This window comes from Lathamus discolor, chromosome 1 (genome assembly GCF_037157495.1).
Source record: "Lathamus discolor isolate bLatDis1 chromosome 1, bLatDis1.hap1, whole genome shotgun sequence".
In the NCBI taxonomy this organism is placed as follows: Eukaryota; Metazoa; Chordata; class Aves; order Psittaciformes; family Psittacidae; genus Lathamus; species Lathamus discolor.
Window position 1 is genome coordinate 127,664,894 of NC_088884.1, and position 25,390 is coordinate 127,690,283.

The 25,390-nt window shown below is 35.4% G+C and overlaps 1 protein-coding gene across 1 annotated transcript in view; it reads right to left on the reverse strand.

Moving 5' to 3' along the window:
• GPM6A (glycoprotein M6A) overlaps positions 1-24,558 on the reverse strand; it is a 36,975-nt gene extending 12,417 nt beyond the window's left edge. Inside the window, exons 1-2 of the mRNA XM_065665247.1 lie at positions 24,479-24,558; positions 10,048-10,204 (exon numbers count right to left, since the gene is read on the reverse strand). Of these exons, the coding sequence (XP_065521319.1) occupies positions 10,048-10,204; positions 24,479-24,519 (198 nt within the window). The 5' untranslated portion in view covers positions 24,520-24,558. The remainder of the gene's footprint in view (positions 1-10,047; positions 10,205-24,478) is intronic.
• Positions 24,559-25,390: the final 832 nt, after the last annotated feature.

Here is a 25,390-nt window from a genome sequence, read left to right on the forward strand (position 1 = left end):
TTCTTTTGATGCAGCCCAGGATACAGCTGGCTGTCTGGGCTGCGAGCGCACACTGCAGGCTCATGTTCATTTCCTCATCATCCAACACCCCCAAGTCCTTCTCCGCAGGGCTGCTCTGAATCTCTTCTCTGCCCAAACTGTAGCTGTGCCTGCAATTGCTCCAACACAGGTGTAGGACCTTGCACTTGGCATGGTTAAACTTCATAAGGCTGGCTTCAGCCCACCTCATGCGTGTCAAGGTCCCTCTGGATGGCATCCCTTCCCTCCAGCATATCAATTGAACCGCACAGCTTGGTTTCATCGGCAACAAGACCGATGAACAAGACCAGTGCCCACACTGATCCCTGAAGGACACCATTCATTACTGGTCTGTGGTTGGACATGGAGTCATTGTCCACAACTCTTTAGATGTAGCCATCCAGCCAGTTCTTTATCGACCGAGTGGTCCATCTATCAAATTGATGTCTCTCCAATTTAGAGACAAGGATGTAATGCGAGACAGTATCGAAACTTTACACAAGTACCTTCCTGTGTCTCTATCCATTTAGATTTTTTTATCCTATGACACCCACACAAAACTTCATTTACTTTCATCTTGATGATCTAAGAAGTTCCTTCCAAGCCTTCACAGGCTCAGATATTTTTTTTTGACAGCTTTTGAGAGAGATCAAAACTGTACCTACAGAGATCACGAACCTCCATCCTGCCAAAAGCTTATTATGCTTCAGTATGAAACCCTGTCTGTGCAGGACATCACCTGAAGATAAGCCCAGGGTGACCCTGGCTGTTTTTAACTGGAACAATGGGAAGCATCTGACCTCTGCAGCTCATTGTGTAGTCCTGGTTCTGGTGCAGTTTCTCCATTGCACATCAGAACAAGGCCCTATGTGCCATTTGATGGCAACCCAGAAGCATGAACAGGAATATCTTTTACATTTCTTCCTAAACTACCATCTCTCTAACATCACATTAATTTTCATTCATCTATAGATTTCATTTCAATACTAATAAAAACTCACTCGGTTTTAGCACTTTGCCCAGCCTTAAATTCATAAATTATATTTGGCTTGCATGCATTTTGCCTCAGTCTTCTCTATTTTACCTATTAGAAATTCCTCTGAGTTAATACTACTGTTTCGTTACTCTGTGCACATTCTACATAAATATATTTACATATTCTTTTTTAAATTAGATATTACAGCTGCCAAGTATTTTCTCAAATGCTGAAATTCATCTTGATTAAGTTGTACTGATAGAGTGCACAGTTCTTCCTGCAGTTTATAAGAAGTCAGAATTTGAAGTATTACATGTGTTCCTACCTCAGATTTATTGTTTACTTGCATTCAATCTTCTATAATGCAGGGTCCTGCCTACTACCTTACATCTACCATCCCGAATCAGTACCTCTTTTGATCAATAGGCTTTTATCATAGATTAGTGTAAATATTAGATGTTTTGTTCTTGTTGACAATCCGTATTTTTACCCTATAGCTGTATAGTTCTTTTTAATTTTGGGAGGTTCAGAATTCACTCAAACAGAATTTTGCAATTTTTGCACTTTTAAATAAGAATCTCTGCATAAATGTTTCAACTTCTTCCCAAAGTTCTTTACAACAGCATCTTAAATGTATTGTTCTCCATGTGGAAATACGAGAGAGAGTAAGGGAAAAACTTGATCAGCTCCTTTGGAAAGGACTCTAACATTGCCAAAGCTAAAACAGCCTTTGCTGCTTAAATAAGAATGTCAGATTGTCTAGAACTAACAATACTGCTTTTATTTATTTAAATCTAAATAAATCAGAAATTAAAAAATTATACAGATGTCTTTAAACTTACTGATATATCAATGTTTAAAAAATTACAGATCATCCTTTGCCACCCTAGACAACACCTCTTGGCATTCGTTCACCCTCTTCTTACACACAGTATGAAACCTAAATATGTTTAAGGACTGTTAAGTATCTCATAACCAAAAAGCCTCCTCTAACATTCCCATTTCTGCACTAGCTAGCATCTCCCAAATTCATCCCTCATTTCTCAACAGAAGTAAAAGATGAAGCAAAAGTATTTCAGCTTATATCATTTTACATACAATGCTGCTGGAATACAGATACTAATGTTCTGATATTACCACTAAATGTGCTATAAATCACAGAAAATACACACAAAATCTTTTCTGCTTGGTCTAAATTATCATTTTCATCGTTAACAATCACTTGTTGGACACAATTATTGTCAGTACAAAATATGTTCCTTCTATCTCTCTCTCTGACATGCTATATTCCCAGGCACAGCTCCAAGAGTCTTGTTGAAACATGGGTACATTTCATGCTATGCTATTACTGTCATGTGGTTGATTCTTCTTGGCTTACATTCAAGTCAACTGCTTCAACACAAAAAAAAAAAAAAAGGAAAAAAGAAAAGTCAATATTGGTCCAAATTTCTTTTCACAGCAGGAGAGGCTTTAAGCATCCATTTTATGGACGGGTTTTGTCTAAGGTTTTTTAAACATTTTTCTTCTACAGACATTTTTTGTGGATGAAAACCTGATTTTGACAAAATTAAAAGCAATTTTTCCTGTTAATTTCTGCTTTGCATCTCCACACACATTTTCCTAAAATTTCCTTTTAATGTATATTTCAAGGTTGAAATATTCTCTGCATGATGTCTATTGCTTTGCAACTATTAAGATGCTTATATAAAGCTGGTTTACTTTCTGATTTACTCTGAATTTATTTACTATTAGCAATGGGGGAGGAGATTTCCACAGCTGCATCAGTTATACAAAAAGAAGATTTTTTAACAAACTGATTAATTTTTTGAAACCTTGTTTTGTAAACAAATCCACTAACAGAGCATATAAAGAAGAAATCTTTATGATGCAAGACTAGGTTTTCCTTCGAGATTTATCTTTTCAGTACTTCCTTATAAAACAATTATACTAATTTTAAGTGATTTTTTTATTTATTTATGAATCTTCTTTAGTATATTGGTGGTTTTGTAGCATTGTGCTGCGTAAAGTTGTTTGCATTATTTATTTTATACGTCCTTCAGGCAAGATAATACTTTTTTCATTCCAACAGGCTTCTGAAGTCCTGCAGAGAGCACTGGATCTTATCTGCTATTTGACAGCTGCTGAATTTCCTATTTAATTTTACAATCTTACAGATGGGAATTACTTTTTCTCAAAATGTGTATGCTTATATTTTCACAAAGTTTTCCTCCTCCTCTTGTTTTTCTTTTTGGTGGTGTTTCTAACACTTTGGCTACTCTTCAGGAAAGCTACTGCTTTTGCGTTTAAATGTAATTACAGATAAATAAACCAGTTTAAAAACTACTTAAAAAAATAATAATAGTGGAGTAGGGATCCTATTAAATTCTGCTTCTTTATGGGTTCTTAAGGCTGTGTTCATACCACATAACCAATTCAAAGACATAGAATAAGAAAAACAGTCGGTTCCATCATGATCCACTCCCTACCAATACAGGCAGGTCCTTGTAGAAAATTTTCTAGGTATTTCCAAATTGCTGACAAACATATTTATAAGTTTCTGATACATACTCTAATGGTTTCAGTGATGCCAAGTTTCTTTACACAGAATAAGATAACACCCAGCTGGGAAAAGACCGCACTATATAGATTGTTTACCTTTTTCACACTGCCAAGACTGCAATTGTTGTTCAGGAAATTTGCATGGGAACAAGACAGTGAAGCTTAAACTAGAAAGTAAAAGTAATACTCTTGCAACTTCTCTAAACAGATGTGTGGCTGAAATTGATGCTTGGTTGTCAAAAATAGGAACATATATTCTTTCCGATTTGTTCTTAGTGGGGCTTCAGAAGCCTCTGAGAGAATCAAGGGGTACGGACCTTAGTTTCTCATTTGCTGTTTTGCCAAGAAATGAAAGTTAATAACATGACTTTTAATCAGCCAGGGGATTCTGAAAATGTGGTCCTAAACATTAAAGCTCTTCAGCTGAAAGAAATATTGATAAAAATACTCTGGTTTGCAAAGACTAACCAGGTAATGCAAATGCTAATCATCATATGTAATAAAGGCATGCAAGCAATGAGGGGATAAATTTACAAGTTCTCCTCCTTCTTCCTTGGCAAGCAATACCAAAAAACCCACATTTAGAATGGTTACTATGAATTTATAAGACATCAATCGGAAGATGCAGTTGATCTGAAGGAAAAAAGCTGCATATGGTTTATGTGGATTTTGGAGATAATAACTTTAAGTGGGAGAATTGAAAAACAAGGAGGCTAGAAACCATTGGTAGTATATAAGGGACACATCTTTGACCATAAATTTGTGATGACATCGCTGACATTCACAAAAACTACAAAAAGAGTAAGGTATTTAGATGCAGTGAAAAAGAATGAGACAGTCAGGGTAGAAAAAAGTTCAGGAAAAAGTGATCATCTGATGAAGTCTTTCAGTTAAAATTGAGAAGGATTATCTGAACCGAAGGGAAATAAAGCTATCATCTTGAACAATTTATGATGGCTCTTAATAGAAAGGTAAAGCCCATGGAGAAAGCATAACAGCTCCCACAGTTGAGCACACCTTGGAAATGTAGGACAGCACTTTCCCAAAAAACTGTTTAATTAAAGAAACTTATTGACTGAGCTTACATGACAAAGAAAAATTCTGTCCTCAATGTGAAAGACACACAGCACAATCTGAAGCAAAAATGTTTTGTCCCGTTTGTCATCAACAACAAAATTTCTGTCAGTGGGCAGCCAGACCAAGAGAAGCTACTGGCAAGGCATATTACAATGTCTGGCACACTCTATTAAGGGAAGCAAAGATCCCTGTAGTCGACAAAAAGGCTGTTTATAAAACACATGGTAAGTTATGTGAGAACAGGAATGATTAGATGAAAGAGTTACTTCATAAGTGTGATATCCCTGAGTGAGAAAAATCTCAGTATAAAATAAAAATAACCTAACAAAGCAACCTGGTCAGATTACAGGAATAAGACAGACTGAAAATACAGTCAGCATCTAAAAATATAGATACAAAAAAATCTCTGAGCTCAGTGCAGAAGGCTTCTTAAAGTATAACAAGTAGAGAAATTAAGAAAAAGCAATAACTTGCATTATTCTTAATTTTTAAGAAACTGTATGTATATTAACAGTGTAGTTGGGAGCATTGGCGTAAAGATGATGATTTAACCATCTTTAATCAAAAAGATGATTTTTTAACCACTCATCTGAGTTCTGAAGTATTGCTGGGGCTTATCCTTCCTATTTCAAGAACAAGAACAGATTACAAGGAATCTAGTGCTCTAAAGAAATTCCAACGCTGGTCTAGTATCCAGAGATCTGATGAACCTCAGAAACCTATAAAATTGTTAATAAGTTTTATTTTATTTACTGACTCCAGCAGTGTTTAAATAGCAGATGTTATTCACCTGAACTCCATTTAAAGGGGCAAAGCATCCTACCAAATTTAGATAGCTGTCTGAAATGCTTAATAAAAAAGACCTGACTTGAAAGACTTGAGGGTTATTGTTTTTGCAGAAAATAGGACAGTCTTAGAAAAAATCAGCTCATCTGAGAAAGTCTCTCTAGCCCTCTTATCTCTCCTTTAACTACTGAAGGAGTGTAGGCTCTTCTTTTGGCAACCTTAACAACATTACTAGTTAGGTGAGATACATCTGTGTCACAACACATTCCCTCTGAAACTAACCTCTCCATTAGCTTCTGGGTTATTGTGGCAATAATTCACAATTCTGGTTTTTTACTATGCAGTGTGAAAGGTCAGACCACCATACAAATCTCAACTTCCCCATTTCCCATGTCAGTGCCTGAAAGTACTTATGGCGTTTGTTGCTTACCATGTATGGGGACAAGAGTTTTGTTAGACTTTCCATATTTCAGATTGTATTAAAGGATTCTAGACTCATAAGTATATCTGATGTCTCAGAGAGAAGGTACTTCTCATAAATGAAGAAGCAGTGGTATGAAGCATTCTGCATTCTTCAGATAAAGCAGAATTCAATCAGAAGGAAGGCCTCTGTCTGTCAGCTCAGCATTTTGCCACCAGGATATGCAGATACAGTATCTGATTTTCAGAAATGAGAGCTTCATTTCTAGCATTCAGAACTGATGCATCTGTTCTGGGTGGGAAAGACAGCTGAGCCTGCATTGAACTCTGCTCCTTCTGTCACTCAGAGAATAAAATGTCAACATGATGCAGTTTCACTGCCCCTAGAATAACTGGTCTGGTAAGGGCAAGATGAAGTGACAATTTCACATCACTTACACATGTTCTTTTCAAAACATTTGGGAAGCTTCTATAACTTTTCTTGCAAGATATATTCTGGAAATATTTTGGAAAGTTCAAGTTTTATTTTAAGCATTCAAGTAGCATTGGTCAAATAGTATATAGCATTCAGGTAGCCAAAATAATTTTCAAAGGCAGAAAAATTCCTTTCACTCATTAAAATAAAAGATTCTTAAATACTAAAGGTAATGAAGATATATCAGTCTGTGCAACTTCAAATATAAAGCAGCCATCTCTAGAGCCTTAACATGTTTCTTTTAAAAGGTGAGATACAAAGAAATAGAAATACAATTGCCAGGATGAAATCTTTATCCACTGTTTTCTGATCAGATAAAAAGATCTGCTTCCCCATTTCCTAGCATAGAAAGAAGAAAAAAGCCTAATCTGTGTTCCTTTCTTCATTTTTTAATTGACTCTGTAAGCAGGCATTCTAAAATAAGGTGTAAATGAGGCTTTCCATGATCAAGCTAGCTTAATATAAATAGGAAGGGTATTAAATCACAAATATACAGTGACACAGTTGGCTTCAGGCCCATCTCCCATTCTTCACTAATCATGCTTCAGCACAATTATATATAGCCATTTATTTAATTCTCTAAAAGCATGTTCAGACATAGAAAAATGAAGACTAAACCACAGCCTTCCCTTCTCAAATGTGACTGGCATTGTTACACTACTTTTGTTTTACTTGTCATAGTAAATGAATTCTGAAAACGCTGCCAATGAGGCTCTTCACTGTCACATTCACAGGCCCTTTCTCAGAGCTGAGACAACACACTCCACAGCAGCACTGGCATGACTTGGATGCTAGCACTCTGAATACTCTTATTAATCAACCATATAATCCTTGGAAATGTTAGGTTGAGCTATTTCTTTTTCCATTGCTTCAGGAAAAAAAAAAAAATCATTTTGCTATGCAGAACTTGAAAGTGAGCTATTCACAGTGAAGGAGAGTCAGAAAGGGCACATGAAAAGTTTTGTAGATGTTGGCTTTCAGTTTTCTTAAAAGCCTGCTTTTTAAAAACTATTTTGGTAAAGAAGAAAAAGGATGTTACTCTTCAGATTTCCTGTGAGAAATATAGCTTTTCCATACAAAGTTAAAACAAGCTTTACCTCCTTGGAATTTGTTTATTTTTGTCCTCCATATTCCTAGTAGATTTGGTCACAGGCATAAAAACATGTTCATTAATATTTTGCATAATAGATTGCAAAATATTAATGACAAGTGATTGGTGACAATGGTAAAGCAGAAGGACCTAATTTTCATACTTTAAAGTGTTAACTTGTTGTTTAGAAATGCGTCAACAAATCTGATGAGAAATCATAGAATCATAACCACAACCGGATTTTTAAAAAGGCGGTTTTGATGTGGAGCCATTTTATCATTTTAATTCTTCAAAACAGCAAGTATTCTGTGGGCACATTCCTGTTAGTATTAGGGTATTGACAAACTATTTAGTCTTTGACAGTTTATATCTTTATATTTATAAAATTACTATCTCAATATTTTATACAAGGAAGCTTTCTTGCAACATGTAGTATCTGCCAATGCTCTGCAATAACATTAGCTCATTTTGGCAACTGTACATAACAAAATTTGTTACAGCAAATTTGCATAGCAATACATCAGTCTGGGCTTGACACACAAGAGTACTGATTAGGTTTGGTTTACATCTCCAGTTGTTTTTAGTTTGTTGCTTTTAGTACTTATTTCTTCATATCATTGCATGATTTAAGGAACTGAATAAATTACAAGCATATCACTACCAGACTGAAATATTTTCTAATTCCAAATGGTTTTTAAAATGTAATCTGTTCTTTGCCCCTTTAGAATTTTAAATACGAGATAACCAAAATAAACCTAGTCAAAACCAGTATCAAGTTTTAACTGACAAAAATGCTGTACATACTATTTTACTCCCTAACCTCTAGAGCACAGAAGCAAAAGCCAGAATAATAACCTAAAATAGCTCCAGACATTTGCATAGCAATCTTACTGATAGCATCATCAGAATAAGACAAGCAATCAAACTGCAGATTTTATTTTTTTTCTTTTCCATGGAAAAGAAAGAACTTCCAACCAGTGCAAGAATAATAACAACAATGTATTTAACTCTAAATAATTGATGTCTTATCTTAATTGCAGTCATAAATAGTATACAGCTTTAGCCTTAGCTACATAATATATATCAACCCAAGGTTTCTGAAAGTAAAACAGAAATATCACAAATTACTGATGAGGCAAGTAAAATGCTGAAGGAACCAATTTAATGAATCATTAACAACAGTGATATTAACTATAGAATAGATATTTAACCATTAATTTCTTCTAGACATAGGCTACAGAATTACAGCTTATATTGTGAGGAAAAAAAACCTGCGAGAGTACCATTGCTCTGCTGCAATACTGAGGACAGGCATTTTGGGGGCTGTGAAGAAAAAATAATGCTCTGAAAAATTTGCTACTCTGCACAGAATTTGAACTAGCTTAGTAGGTTCTCACTGAATATAAATTAGAGACTTCTTTCCAGGAGATAAAAGCAGTGTTGGTATAAGCAATGATTGCTCTTTATTTAAAATGGTTCCAGTCTTTGTATATTTGTTTAAAGGTTTTACAACAATTCCTTATTCACTGTTAAAATTGTACCATGACATTGGACAGGTGAAAAATGAAAAAAAAAAAAAAAAAAGATTAAATAACAGCTTTACTGTAGAGCATGTTACATCTGTGTTGGGATGGCATACATGCCCTATTCTCCAATTTCCAACATCTAGATCATCTGTGTTCAGCTTAACTTAAAATGTCAGGATATCCAAAATAATAATTTTGATAGTCTTTAATGTGGCTGGAAGATATTTTCTATTGTCTATATTAGATCTTAGTGTGTATTCCAATTTAATAAGTTTTGAGATTTGAACCCTAACCCTCCTCTTGCTATTATTTTATATATCAGTTGTTGTAAATATAGTACATTATGTGTACCTTAACATCCAGATATACTTGTAAATATTTAATAATTTATTTTTCATCAGAAAATATTATTTAAATATGATTTATTGACACTAATGGTGTTTGTAGAGTTATCCAACTCCAACAGTTACCAAGTGCCCAGGCCTCTTACCTTAGATGCAGAAGAGTGAAATACCAGCAACATGGGTTGGTTACCTGATATTGAACAGAGATCTTAAAATAATCCTAGTTCAAACAGCAATTTCAGTATGACAAACCTCCATTATAGTCCCATTACAAACCAGAATATTTTGAATCTAGGTTTTCCAGGGTCATAAGTGAATGGTCTCTCCAAACCAGTGATAAAATAGGAGCAAATAATGGCCTGTTTGCCATTTAAAATCAAAACAAAACCTGATGACAGGTCTCAACTTGTCCCAACTCAGAACAGGCAAGATTTCTTAAAAAACAGTGAAAATATTAGTAAGAGAAATATTTCTTGGCTAGTAGGCTCGAAGGCATAACATGCTTTTAGTCCTGTCCCAAATGGCTTATGTTGCCAAGGGAACAAGGTTTCCCATTCAACTAGTGGAATTAACTGTTCCTAAGTAGCAAGAGTTACTTAGTGACTAACCAGTATAGAGAACATTTCTAGCACTCTATTCTCCTTTGCTATGTTTTTTTTTTCTAAACGAGAAAATATTAAAGCAATGAAACAATAAACAACCAAAAAATAAACATCACAAGGCACGCAAAACATATTGAAATTATCATAAGTACAAAAGGTTTCATAGCCGCTTACCCAGGCACTGACACATCTGCCACAAGTGGTGATTTTGAAATCCCCATAGAGATCCTTGATGGCACCAGTTGTAAAGAATCCCTCCACCATCAGCAAAATGCCATATACAAAGAATGCAGCTGCTACACCGTATATCACATACTTGAAGATGTCAATCCTGTATAGAAACAGCAAAAATTATTTAGCTGCATAAATATTTAAAGATGACTGAAATTTCAGGGTGAGATAATAGGACCAACTAAGCCTCGAAGTTTTTGTGCTGGAGACATCTGAAGTGCTGATGTGCTATAATGATAGCTGAAGCTGAAGACAGGAGTGAACTTTGGAATAAAATAACATTGATACAGGAAACAATGGGCCATTTAATTTAATAGTGTGTGAAAATGGATCTGTGGAGGTAATACAGAATAATTTGGAACTTGGAATCGGTTGCCCAGGGAGGTTGTGAGTGCTCCATCCCTGGCGGTGCTCAAGGCCAGGTTGGATGAAGACTTGAGTGGGATGGTTTAGTGTGAGGTGTCCCTGTCCATGGCAGGGGGGTTAGAACTAGATGATCTTGAGGTCCTTTCCAACCCTAACCATTCTATGATTCTATTCTATGATTCTAATTTGTCAGAATAATTTAAAATTCAGTTAATTTTTATTTGCTCTCTAAAGTTGCAAAGAAAAAAAAAAGGAAACGAGCATCTGATACATCTCCTGAGTATTCATTGTATTCAGCACTGCATCCAGCACATCATATCCTGCTATAGAAAAGATATTTTGTCACAAACTTCAATAAACCTTTCTACATACACAAGTAGTTAGCAAGTTGTAATGCCAATATTCTCCTCATTATTATTTTTCCACTTATACTCCAATGAAAAAAGTGTATGATGCAGGACAAGTCATCAAGTTATATCCCTAACTTTAAACAGAAACATGTTATTATGAAAGTCATAAGGTCAGATCATGTAGCATTATTTTATAATCAAACTTCAAAAGCATCATTTCACAGACCCAAAGCTCTAGAAATAGATGGATGACTTAAGTGTAACATGCAGAGCCCTACAAGGCTCAACTTGTTACACAGAAGATTAACTGGGATATGTGGCTGTTCTGTGTGGCTATGTGGACTATGTCCACTGTCTAGAAGCCCAGCAGTGGCTTAAGGAGTGTCTGCCTCCCAGATGTTATCTCATAACCAAGATTTATGAAAAGATGTTTGAAAGAACCTCTCTGCTCTAGGTGTTTTATAAAAACGTAGAAACATTCCTAGTGAACATTGCCTGGGGTCAGCAGTTTTCAATGCTTCTTTCTTGGATTTCCCTTAAAAAGTAGCCACAGTAAACTTCGAGTTTATCAATATGACACTGCAGAAGTCATGCGACTCCTTAGAAAATGGTAAATAATTTGCAGGTTTAAGACATTAGTAAGTTCCAGTCACATTGTCCAGGTCAAGATAGCAACAGCTCCTAACAAAGTAGGACAAAAACATAAGCCAGAGACCCATTAGTATCTACAAGAAGAATTTTGACATGCACCAAACTACCCAAACTGGATATTACTCAAGAAAAAAAAAATGTTATTAAAAGAAATATTTAATGATAATATTTATTTAGGATTACCTTTTTCATCACCATCCAAAAGGCAACTCTGAATATGTTTTATATATACAATCCAATAACAAACCTCAGAACCCCATTAAAATATCTTTGAGTTTGCATGGTTTTCAAGCATTTCAGATCAGAGTTTACAGCTGATATTTCAGATGTATGACTGTGTCTACAACTTAAGTGAATGTATTATAAGTTTTCATTAGTCTCCTAAAAACACAAACTTATGACCTGATTTGGATTGGAAGAATTATTATAAAGTAATGTTTTGGGCACCTATTGTATCATTTTTTTCATAAGGGTGTAACTGAAGGGTTCTGGGAATGAGACAGGATACGATTTTTCCCAGCATTCCACTGACAAAGTCCTCTCAGCTTTTCTCTACATCACTTTTTATTTCATATTCAAGTGAAAATGAGGGTAAGTTAGTATCTGTGTAGAATAGATGTGTGAATATTCAAAGTGATGAAGCAAATTTAACACTGTAGCAGTACTAGATGATGCAGAGATGAAACTTATTTTAATGCATAAGATGGCTGATTACATTGTAAAAATCCTATTTCTCTAATTTTATAGTAATTCAGCCAGTGAAACACTGTTTTAATAGGAAAATGGTGGTCTGAGCCTGTCTTGTGGCTACTGAAGAAAAGAAATTTACAATAAGCAGGCAGCAACTTTGTGACTATTCCATAAGATCTCTTCCAATCCCTACATTATATGTCTTATAAAACTGTGACCTCCACCAGCGGCTGAAGGGTGGGAGTTCTGCCAGGAGCAGCTCCTCATAGACCTCTGTGTGCTCAGCGCTGTAGAAATTACAAGCTATCATTGCCCTAAAGAGATTAAGACTTTGGGAAAATCCAGAGACTATTTCAGCCCTTGCAACAGCCCTTCAAACCATCTGTCCTGAGCCTCCCACTGAGCTGCTTGTATCAAAAAGTGTACTGAAAGATTTTTGCTTTTTCTTCTGCCTTATGTGTAACCAAAGGCATACCTTTTCCTTAAACCTTCCTTTCAAAAGTAAAAATATATATAGCTACACACTCGTCAAATATAGAAATCATTTTCTTCCTCATACACACTCTACAGAGAAAAGTGGTAAAATCTCTGCTGATTAGACTACATGAGATGAAATGGACAGACTGACTCCAAGGAGAAATCATATTGTATAATGCAAAAAGTAAAAATAAAAATTGCAAGACAATCATTCAACTGCCTCTTTACAAGTCAGATAGAATTTTCTTGAAATATAACTACTCTTAGTGTGTGCTAAATAGAATATACTACAACAGTAATATTTCTTATAGATGTATATAGTTTTGAAGATAGTGGTGGTATTAAATTATTCTGCAGCATCTAATAAATTTCACATATTCACATTTGATTTTCCAATAAAATTATAATACAATATAGGTCTTGTAAATTGGAAATTGCCTTTTTTTTAAATAAAGTTTGATTCTCCCTGGATGAACCCAGGGCAATTAATTGCCATCTGTGTTTCAGCAAATTCTCGAATGCTGCAGACAGTGTATGAGAGCATGACAGTGAAGGGATGATGAACATGAGCCAATGGATGAGATGGGTAAGGACAAAGAAAAAGGACAAGCAAGGCTTACACATGTGTAGGCTGGAATGGAAGGAAAAGGGTGGGCAAGAAGCAAAGGAAAAAGAGGCAAAATTATAAAGATAAATTTTGTACTGTTGATAGGACTGGAAAGAGATCTAGTAGATGAAGCTTAAAGTTACACTAAATGAGAAGAACAAAAAGAAATCTTGAATGCTTATTCAGCAAATGTAGTACTCCTATTAATATTATATGGTACATACAATGATATAATTAAAGCCATGGAACATTTCTATTAAAAAGCAATCAAGAAAGATTGCAAAGATCTCAACAAATTTGTATTGATCATGAAATTTTCACATAACCTAAGTTGCTGGGTAGCATAAGATGAATGATTATCTAATTCCCAATTTAATTGTGAATATCACATCTTGAAATTAGTAAAACACTTTTTTTTTTTTTAATAGAATAATCTTAGACATAATTTCCATACTGTCTTAATCTTGTAGATGCTCCCCGGGTTCCAGATTTGCTTTTCCTCACCACACTGTGTTCAGAAATGTTAGAAAAATAAACATCACTGTTTTCAATTTGTGACTTAAATCAAGCTGATCTTTCAATTTTTAGTCTTTTTCTGTTGCTGCATCATTGATTATTCCATATTAAGCAGACTTCCTAATTCATTCATCAGAATCTGGATTCTATCCAACAAGACGAATATTAAAATAGCCCTAAAGAAAGCACTTCCTTCTACTGGCAGAAGTTACTGATGGAAGCCGTCAATGCTAGCATCTCAGTGAACAGGTTGTAGTTGAGCATTGAGTAGACTATTCCAGCAGAGACAAGCTAGAGGTGAGTAAAAACATTCTCAGTGAGTCGGGTCAATGTTGCAGACTTCCTAGAGAGTATTTTATTGGGTGACATGGTTTAGTGTGAGGTGTCCCTGCCCATGGCAAGGGGGGTGGAACTAGGTGATCTCAAGGTTCTTTCCAACCCTAACTATTCTATGATTCTATGATTTTCATGGTGCGCTGGCAAATGCAAGGATTAAAAAGTAAAATAAAACAGCAAGCAATAAGATTAATTGCTGAATGATCAGGTCTATATGTAGCAGGCTTTTGTCAAAAATGTGTTATAACAAATTAATTTATTTTGCTGTTATTGAGACTCCTTCAGTCATCTGAGATCATAATTATTACAGCCTGTTTTGAAATTACTTCAATATTCATAATTAGTTCCTGTTAACTGCATCTAAAAGTAATAATGTTTTAGTCTTGTGGAACAAGTAACTTCACTGGAATAAATCTTTACTGTTCCAGCATAATAAATGGATCTACTACCCCAACACAGAAGCCAAGAAGAACTGTTAACTTTGGCCCGTTTTATTCTACTGTCCTAAAAGGACATGCAATCTGTAAGAACCTTGAATCATTACACTAGTCAATCTATTCATGGTACACTTTCTACCCTCAAGTTTGAAGGTTGGTACTCAGCTAATATACACTGACATATTTTTTGATCAAAACTACTTGGTAGTTCTCTGGAGCAACCTACATACTAGCTAGGGATATTTTTAATTTGGTTAACGTAAGACTGCATTGTAGACCTTTGTTGGCAGTTAACAGCAGCAAAACCCACCACATTAGTTTGCCTTATGACAGGTGATCCTCATGCTGTCCAGAAAACCTTTTTATACAATTAGAGTATGCGTAGGCTTCACCCTGAACAAGTAATAGAATCCTCATATTACAAGATTTTCTTTGGCCTAGCCAGAGTAATAGCTACTACTGTGGAACTAGTTTTCCAGAATTTATAATTCTGCCTCACATTTATTTTGCTGAATTTATAACTTCTCCAATATAGATATGGACATTCAGAAACTACAGGTGTTAAATAGCAGATAATTGCCAGTAAGTGTACCTACATTCTCTGAATGCAAGTAGATTAAGGCAATTATACATATTTTCAAGCAAAAAAAAAAAAAACAAAACACCCCACAAAACCCAAACAAAAAAATCACACTTAAAATAAGGAAAATAAAATACTTAAGCTATCAAAGTGCTAAAAAAAGTTTGTTATCATAGTACAATTCCTAATTAAGAATTGCTTTTTTTTATAGCTAGCATACAAAATTTAGAAACATGACAAATGCACATAATTACTACCATTGGGGTAGATCAGTTTTTCCAGTTTGGGGGGGTTGTTTTTTTTTTTTTTTTATTTCTTTAAATAGTTGATGTTCACATCTAGAGTGCACAATAATCTCCGTTACTCTATAAAACAGCAATGCTGGCCTTCATGCTGATCCTCTTGCCCCCTGAAGGACTGATCCTGAGAGGCTGCTAAGAGGTGGAGATAGCAGCCTGCTCCCTCAAGCTATCATAGAATCATAGAATGGTTAGGGTTGGAAAGGACCTCAAGATCATCTAGTTCCAACCCCCCTGCCATGGACAGGGACACCTCTCACTAAACCATCCAACACAAGGCTTCATCCAACCTGGCCTTGAACACTGCCAGGGATGGAGCACTCACAACCTCCCTGGGCAACCGATTCCAGGGTCTCACCACCCTAACAGGAAAGAATTTCCTCCTTATATCCAATCTAAACTTCCCCTGTTTAGTTTTAACCCATTATCCCTTGTCCTGTCACTACAGTCCCTGACAAAGAGTCCCTCTCCAGCATCCCTATAGGCCCCCTTCAGATACTGGAAGGCTGTTATGAGGTCTCCACCTTGTAGAAGCAGTTCTGCAAATATGTTTTTTGAAGAGAGACAGGATATAAGGAGATGTTTGCAAATAAGAAGGTTTGTTTAGGATATTCACAACCCATGCCCCATGGAATTATTTAAAAACTGTGTTCAGAGTCTCCTACAAACCATCTGGGAACAATTTCTTGGTTTAAGTTCATGACACATCCACCTAAACAGCTTGAGCAAAGATGGTAGTTGGTACCATGAAGCATAGAGGAATTGTTAGCAAAGGGAGGAGACAGGCAAAGACAAACCTTAGAAGGTAAACACACAGCCAGCAAGGAGAAAGAAGGATTTATTAATAATTGCCTGCTACCTGCAAAGTAAGTCCAAAAAAACTCTAGGTAAAAACATAAAGGAGGTAAAAGAAACTGAAATATCCTCACTATGGAGAAAGGGGAATTGAAAGCAATAACAAAATGTAAGCATTCTGTCCATGAGGGATTTTTCTGAGATTAAGTTAATACAGAGTCTAAACTTCTAAATTTCACGTAGAGAGAAAAACAAAACTGGAGTACAGAATGCTCAATTAAAGTTTGTCAGGAAATGCTAACAGAAGAATGAATTAACAGTAGACAAATCATAAGAGCAACAAAGACCTAAAAGTAGAAATAAAACATTACAAAAAGAAAACAGAAACTTCTGATTCTGTATTTCTGAAAGAAATTTTGCATGTAATGGTATGAATAATTTGTTCAAAGCTAAGGACAGACTAGGATTATATAAATAAAAGATTATCTTACTATAATATGGAAAATACATTCTGCAAGGGCGAGATGTAGTTATTCTATTCTAAACAGAATATGATATAATTGATTTTAACATTGAGTTGTGGTGTACAACTTTCTACAGGCAAGCAGAATACAACCATATATCATCATTCTGTAAAAGTTTGATGGTTGCTTCCTTCCTAGGAATGGGACAGTTGAGCCAAGATGTCATGGAGCAGCTCTAAAAGCAGCAAAGAATTAGCAAGCTAAAGGAAAAGGATCGATATCAGTGTAAAGCCCATTTTTGCCCAATGAATCTTGTTACATTCTTGGAACAGGAAAGGATCCAGTTTAAGGATTTAAATAATCATGAATAATTTTAGTCCAAACCACAAAATTGTGACTATGACATATGGACAAGGCTCTTCTCAAAGTTATTTCTGAAAACCCAGGCTTGTTCTGTCTGCTCACCTCTAGCAAAACTACTTTCTTAGAAACATTTTTAAAGATGCTAATTACAGAAGAAATTTGGAGCCCTTTTTGCCTGAAGAAGGACAAAAAAGATTGAATTTAGTGCACAGTAATATGCAGACTTATGTCAGAATTACATGATGTTGTACATTATAGGTACTCTATTCTGTAGCAGCAGTGTAAAAAGATGTGGCAAAAGCATATCACAAGTTTTCTGAGTATTTTGTTATTACTAATGTAAACTTGGAGTCATACTCAGTACATACTAACAGCTTCAGATTAACAACTTTATACTAAAACTACCGACTGTGATGGCAATACTTAATTTTACCATTTTCAGATCTCCTGTGGAAAGGCCGGTTATCTTAGTTTTGCATGGCTCATGAAGCAAGACTTAGCAAAATGTATATTACATAGGAACTTATGCTTTCCATTTTACGTGTTTATAAAGTCAACTAAAACTAAAAGGAAATGGAAACATCTAAAAGCAAAGAAGTCATTTTCTATGAAGATGAACCCCCTACTGAGAAAGGTCTATTGCAAATGCTTAGAGTCACAGGCACACAGTGGTTATGGCCAATCTAAAATTCCAGCCAACCAAGAAAGAGAGCTGCTTAAGACAGTATTCAATTATACAGCTGTTTGGCTAAAAGTAGTGAATTGTATTTGCACAGAGGAAGGGAAGAAGGCCAAATACTTCTTTATGTAATATTATTCTGCTGTCATTGAAATGCTCTCCTATGAATTTTCTTCTTCAATCATTTCATAAAATTAGGATCACACTTTTGCAAGTACCTCCCACATCCTAAATTTTACTTACATAGTTTCTTACTGGTTTTACTTTTAACAGAATACAGAACACCAGGCTACATACTACAGCTGAGTAGGTAGTAAATGTGACATTTCAGCACTTGAAAAGTTCATATTCTCAGGTACTGGCATGTTTTTCCAGATTTAATGCATCTAACATTTGATACCAGATCTAAAATGCTATGTTCTGCATCTAATCTTTAATATGCTGTATTTGTCCATTAACACTTTTTGTGTGTGACTGAACCATTCCCATGAACTAGAAACTGTTCTCCTTAAGTAAACTGCATTTTTTTTTTATATAAAAATGCATCCTTTGGTGATGTTGTACTCCCTCTGGTTGTTCCTGTCAAATTCTTACATGTGAACAAGACGTATGGGCCAAAGTTAGGCCTTCCTTGAAGAGATAACTTCATTCTTCTACACATAATCAGAATCCAGGTACAAGAGCTCAGAGTGCTACTAGTGGGAACTCTCATTAGTCAAGTTACAAGTCCTTTTATCATTAAACTCAGTAAATAAACCTCTAGCTTTAGGGCAGTAGAGATTATCGGTACACCACCATTAGCATTTTGGCTCAAGAATATACTATGGGGGAGGAGGTTAAGCAAGTCTTGCAGCTGTCCCTGCTTATTGAAATATGATTTGCATCATGTTTTTCAGAGGGCACAACACGGATTCCTTTCCATGTAAAGCTAAATGGTAAGTATGCTTCAGGAGTGCTCCTACTGCACTCAGGCCAGTCATGAATATTCAGTCTATTTTATCAGGCAAGACTGAGTCCAGAATAAGCCCCTGAAATACATACTGTATGAACAGCAAGTTATTAGAACCACGTATTTAGGTCTACCAATAGTTTCTATCATATTAACACTGCTTTCTAATATGTATGTAGTCATATGACTTCTCCACTTAACTCTGGACCACATCTTTAGAGATTACATGTCCAAAATACCAAAAAGGCAGATTCTGCACAGTCATCAAAACAGGGTTTGAAAAATGCACTTCTCAGCCCACTGTTGTCCATTTTTAATAGTGCAAGATTTTCCTTTTGTGCAGCAAATACAGTCATAGAAAAGCAAATAGAATCATAGAGTCATAGAATAGTTAGGGTTGGAAAGGACCTCAAGATCATCTAGTTCCAACCCCCCTGCCATGGGCAGGGACACCTCACACTAAACCATGTCACCCAAGGCTTCGTCCAACCTGGCCTTGTACACTGCCAGGGATGGAGCACTCACAACCTCCCTGGGCAACCGATTCCAGTGCCTCACCACCCTAACAGGAAAGAATTTCCTCCTTATCTCCAATCTAAACTTCCCCTGTTTAAGTTTTAACCCGTTACCCCTTGTCCTGTCACTACAGTCCCTGACGAAGAGTCCCTCCCCAACATCCTTATAGGCTGCACATAGTCAGCACACAGTATTACATATCAAGTAGGATTTCTACAACATTTCAGTGAAATGAGATTAATTAAAAATTATTTGCTGTTACAGAAGAAGATACACTTCACATGCATTAATTTAGTAATATTCAGGGATTTTAAGAATAATTTCCAAGCATTGTATTTGCAAAATATTTTGTAATAAAAAATCTTTGCTGATATTTACAACTTTTTTCAGATAATTTAGAGATAATGAATTGACCTAATGGAACAATAAAATCTATTATCTAAAAACAAGCATACTTCTAAGAAGGCATACCTTTACATTTATTTTTTTTTTTTATATAAAACTCTAATTTTGTAAGAACCTTTTAATGCTAATTTTACACATGTGAAGCTAGAAACTTCAGATCATAATCCCTGCATTATATGTTATACACAGGAAAAGTAAGCTACTTTTAAACGAACTGTTTGGATACTATTACATATTCAGAAATGTGAAAATAATCCTTATCAAAAGGGAGTATACACCTCCAAAAAAAAGCAATATGCATCTCAGACAACAATTGTACAGTCATCCTACTAGTTTGGCAACCCTCCTATACATATCCACTTCCTTCCTGTCTTTTCCTCTTCATAGGCTCAGATAACTGAGTTGGTGCCCAGATGGATATTCTTACAGAACCAGTAAGGTCATCTACAAGGACTCTTTTGGGTGGTTGCTGTTTCCAAACATACTATGACACAGCCATGTGTAAATCAGCAATTGCTTGTCCTGATACAGATCCTTAGATGTTTTCCTTCCCATAATACAAATAGCATTTAAAACACAATTTATGTTCAAGTGCAGAACACCTAACTTTTGTAAGAGAAAGACATGTATAGGGAAAAACAGATTAGTACTATTGTGTACTAAGTAGCTGACTAAACCAAACCCACCACATGGTCTAATGCAAATGTATCATAAATATCATACTTCATATCAGCTAGCCTTTATTACAGGTCTCATTGTAATATCTTTTGCAGTATTCCACTAATATTAGTATAATAATATTGATAACAACAATATTTTCAGTGGTACCAATATTTAACTTGTGATGATTGCAAAGCCAATAGAATGAAAGAACAGCAGAAGATCAGAATATCATCCATCTATCTATTTGCCTCTCAAAACGCTGGCTTCAAACACTAAGAGGGGGGATATAAAAGCTTTGACATATGGTCCTTTGTTTTTCCTTCAAATGAAAACAGTTTCACATACATATGTATATTACCAAATAATATCCTTTTCAAAAACAATGACTATCCACTGACAGAACGGTCACAAGAGCACCTGAAACAGAGCCTTTCATATTTTAAAAGGAAAGAAATTTTCAGCTGTAAGAGCGTGCCTTCATTAGTGTCTGTGGCACTTCCAGTAGAGAAGATAGTAACAACAGATTTATAGACTGTAACTTCATTTAGTTTACTATTTGGTTTCACACCTTGAAAAGGAAGCGGATTTACAACAACCTGAATTATCTCTGACTGTAGTAGGAAAATGTTAATGTTTCTACCAGGAAGATTTCTTTATTTTGCACTCTAAGAGTGTGATTCCCTTGTTTCATGGCCTATATATCACAAACATGTGACAGATGGCACTAGCTGGCCTTGCATACTAAAGAGAAAGAACTGTGAAAAGATGCTGTTGGGAAATAACACCAAACATACCTTGTGCTGCTGATATCTTACAAGATATCTTCTGGAATTTGTTCAAAACACCAGAAAAAAAAAAAATCCAGATTGTACAATACACATTTGATAATCATGCATCTATTCCTACTGACTTTGGAATCTTGTCAAAATCAGTGATTAAGGGAATATAGTTATACCCAGTACTTTGCAGATATAAACTACAATTTGTTATTAGAAGAATGACTGTATATCACATCCTCCTTAAGCAGATTACTCAGTTTCAGTGGTCTACAGAGCTGTTAAACTGACAAAGCAGGCAACGTAAACCTTTCATCTCTTATATTTAAAGTACCATAAAGGCAGTGTTTAGAATAATTTAAACCACCATATTTATTTTCTTAGGATCTCTTTGAATCACAAGGAACCAAAATAAGTACTCTACACACACTGAAGTAGTCCATATCCCAAACAACAGTTTATGACAGCAATTTCTATTTCAATATATATAGTTTTAAGTAGGTACTGCACTGTTTGTTTCTACTTACTTATTTTTTTTCTGCTTTTTGACCTTTCAAAGCAATATAATTACCACAAAGCTTTTGTACCACTAACAGTTAATCACTAGTTGTGGCAAAATATGAAGTATTTCTTCTCCTACAAAATTATTTTTAAAAGCAGAGTAAAATATACTTAAACAGGTAGAAAATTAACTGTGCAAGTTTCTTGAGAATCACACTGTTTACCCAGTTAAAAACAATGGCTCATCTCCTTTTAGTCAAAATATTTCCTCCTTCTCTTTCCTTTAAGACATAACTTTAGAGACATATTTCACAATTGAATAAACTATAAAATAAATTTTTATTGCATTAGGTCTGCCAAGAACTGGGTTTAGTATAACTTTAAGTAATCAAAAAACCCAAATACCTCAAAAAGTTATCAGTTAAGCTTAACAATTAAGTGAAAAAAAAAAAAAAACAACAAAAAAACAGACCAAAAAAGCCCATTTTATTACAGTTCCTTAATTATTTCCAATGAATTGGAGGCATTTGGTTTCACACGCAATTTTATATGCATTTGAACTATGTCTCCAGATTGATATTTCATTTAAGCATTTGACAGAGGGAAGCTGAAAAACTTGCTGTGAAGAGAAAGCATCGATTTGTGGCTGTTCGGCACTAATGGCTTCCCAGGGACTAATAAAATAAGTTAGAGCTAATAAAATGACGGATCTTTCACTCAGGTTATCAATGAACCTTAGACACCAAGTCAAGTCAGACCCATTATTCCAAATGCCAAGCCAAAAAGGCAAGGCAGAATTCACATACTTCCTATCTATCCCATATATTATTATACAAGAACATCTAAATTTCTCAGTCCTAAGAAATCTGGATATGGCATGGCAGTGACATCCTTATTTGGTACATTGTCCCCTCTACTGATTCCTCAGACAATACAGCTAAACATTCACAGAGGAGCTATCCTGGGTTCAGCCGTAGCAGCCATTTTTTCTCCTTCTTAGTATCTGGTACAGTGCTGTGTTTTCAACTTTAGCTTGACAACAGTGCTGATAACACCAATGCTTTCAGTTGTTGCTAAGTAATGTTTACTCCAATCAACTACTTTTCAGTCTCATGTTCTGCCAGAGAGGAGGGAAAGCCGGGAGGAAGCAGAGACAGGACACCTGACCCAAACTAGCCAAAGAGGTATTCCATACCACAGCACATCATGCCCGCTATATAAACTGGGGGCAGTTACCCGGAAGGGCTAGATCACTGCTCAGGTCAGGCTGGATATCAGTCAGCAGATGGTGAGCGGCTGTATTCTCTCCCCTTGTTATTTCCGTTACCATTATCACTATTAGTGGTAGCAGTAGTAGTTTTGTATTATACCTTAGTTATTGGACTGTTCTTATATCAACCCATTGGAGTTACACTCTTCCAGTTCTCCTCCTCATCCCTCCAGGTCTGCGTGGTTCTGTGTTACCAGCTGGGCTTAAACCACAGCAGCAGCTTTGGGAAGCATGCTGATAATATAGCTCTACGCAAGCTGAGATTTAAGATTCAGTCTCCAGCTATCATGAAAATGTGATACCAAGTCAGATCAAATACATATCTTGTCCATTTTCCAATCTCAAACAATGAATATAAAAATGTAAAATCAGGCAAGTTGACAGAATAACACCCAATGCTAGTATAGCCTTTGAAACTTCCTGAGCTGGGTGAATCTGTATATCATTAGAAACCATCATCTGGTTTCCAGGATATCTGGGCTTTTATCCAGAAGATTTTAGCACCTACAGTATGCAACTAGCTTCACATGTCTGCTATACAACAATTGAAGAACCATCACTTGTACCTTCTGAACTTCATGACTACTAGTTTCCTCCAAAACCTCAATTTTCTTGTACTGGAAGAGAAAGACAATCTAACCTTGCACACCCTATTCATAATGTGTGTTTACAGACCTCTAGACCACCACCTCTTAATCGTCTTCTTTCTAGATTAAAGAGTTCTACTATATTCGATTTTTAACCACACAGTTTCTAATCATTCTTTTTTTTTTTGTTTGTTTATTTGGGGCATCAATATTGTACACATTATTAATTATATGGATGAAAGATGGATTTATACAATGTCATGTTACCTGTTTCTCTATGATTTTCTTATTAGTTCCTTGTACTCGGTTTGTTTTTTGACCATTGCTAAGCACTGAGCTGCCATTATCATGGAGCTATACAACATAACAGGCAATTGTTTTGGTGGATGATCAAATCACTTCTCAAAAAAATAGTAATGAAAGAAACGGTTTAAAAAAATGGGGATATTATTCAGCTTTAGTTACAACCACTAGCAGCCAAATAAGAATTTGGATTTTAAATATCTAAGAAGATCATGTTTTAAAGACACAGTCTTAAAGAGATTAGCAAATACATAACTTAATTTCAGATTACAGGAAATTATTAAATGAAATTAATTTGCCAAAAGGAAGGAGATACTCAACAAAACAAATAGGTTTCAGGAGTAGCAAAACATGAAACCTTCAAAACAGATGAAATCTAGGAAAAACAGAGGCAATAGAACTCATTTATTGTATTTTTTCCTGGAACTAATCTGTTCTTTGTTACAGACTCCAGCTTTACCTATGTTGATGTTTTAATTTTTCACACTTTTCAACAAAGAATAATCCAGGATAAAAAGGATAAAAGCAAGCATGAATGGAACAGATTCATCAGTATTACATGAAGTAATGTTTAGTAACAAATTAAATTATAGCTATGGGAACTTAAATAGTGTTGCAAATATCTTTTAAATATTAAAAATATCAGCTCTGTCAAAAATCCATCACCTGAGCTTATCCAAATCATTCTTTCTATGATTTTCATTGCAATACATTTTCTTGAGTCAAATTTATATCCCTTGTGGAAAACTTCAGTAGTTTTAAAAAGAAATAACTAAAAGAAACTAGTAACTTACATGGTAAAGACATCAATAACATCTCCTGCAGCTCTTGTCATCTCAAAGTAGGTTTGCAGAATGTTGACAGTTCCTGAAAGTGCTTCATGTCCACAACCACAGAATAGTGCAACTCCAGCATACAACAGGATAGTAGCAATCAAAGATGCATAGGGAATACCTCCCAGGCATTTGATGCAGCACTCGAAGCACCCTACAAGAAAATAAAATTGTCTGTTACTGTATTATATGAAGAAAGCAGAAAGAAGGTTTTTACTCTAGAGAAATGCTTTTGAAAATTAAAGACTTCAGGCCAAAGAGAGATGAGGTTAAGTATAAGAACCCATAATGTCAGCAAATCTGTGAAACAGTACAGGTTAATTCAACTTCAGAGTTTTCTCAGTTACTACTTGACCTATTAAATGTAGACATGCCATCTGATTATCATGAAACATTAAGCAGTTAATTCCTTGTGCAGCTTCCTGGTTTTATTCAGAGACAGTTACAATGTCAATCCTAGGTTACTCCTATATTCACAATTCCTGTTGCTAACCTACTGGATTACTGAGGAGAATCCTCAACAACAGCAAAACCACAGAAAGAGCATATCCAGTTCAATTCCTTCCATCATCATAGCTTTATTCATTTTTCTCATGTATGCAGTGCTGACAAAAGAATTGCTCCTGCCTACAGCATCATTTCTTTGTGCATCACTCAAACATCTCACAAGCATAAATGAAGATATCTACTAAAAGGTACAGAATTAGAAACAATTATAGAAGTTGAATTTTCTTGCAACATATTTTACTCGGTGTAATGTTTCTTAAGTGAGGACAATTCCTCCTGTGTTATACAAGGCCAACACTTTGTCCAGCCCTCAGTGTCCAAAACAGTGCCCAGTACCACAGCAAACCCTTTCCCCAGCAAAGGTGC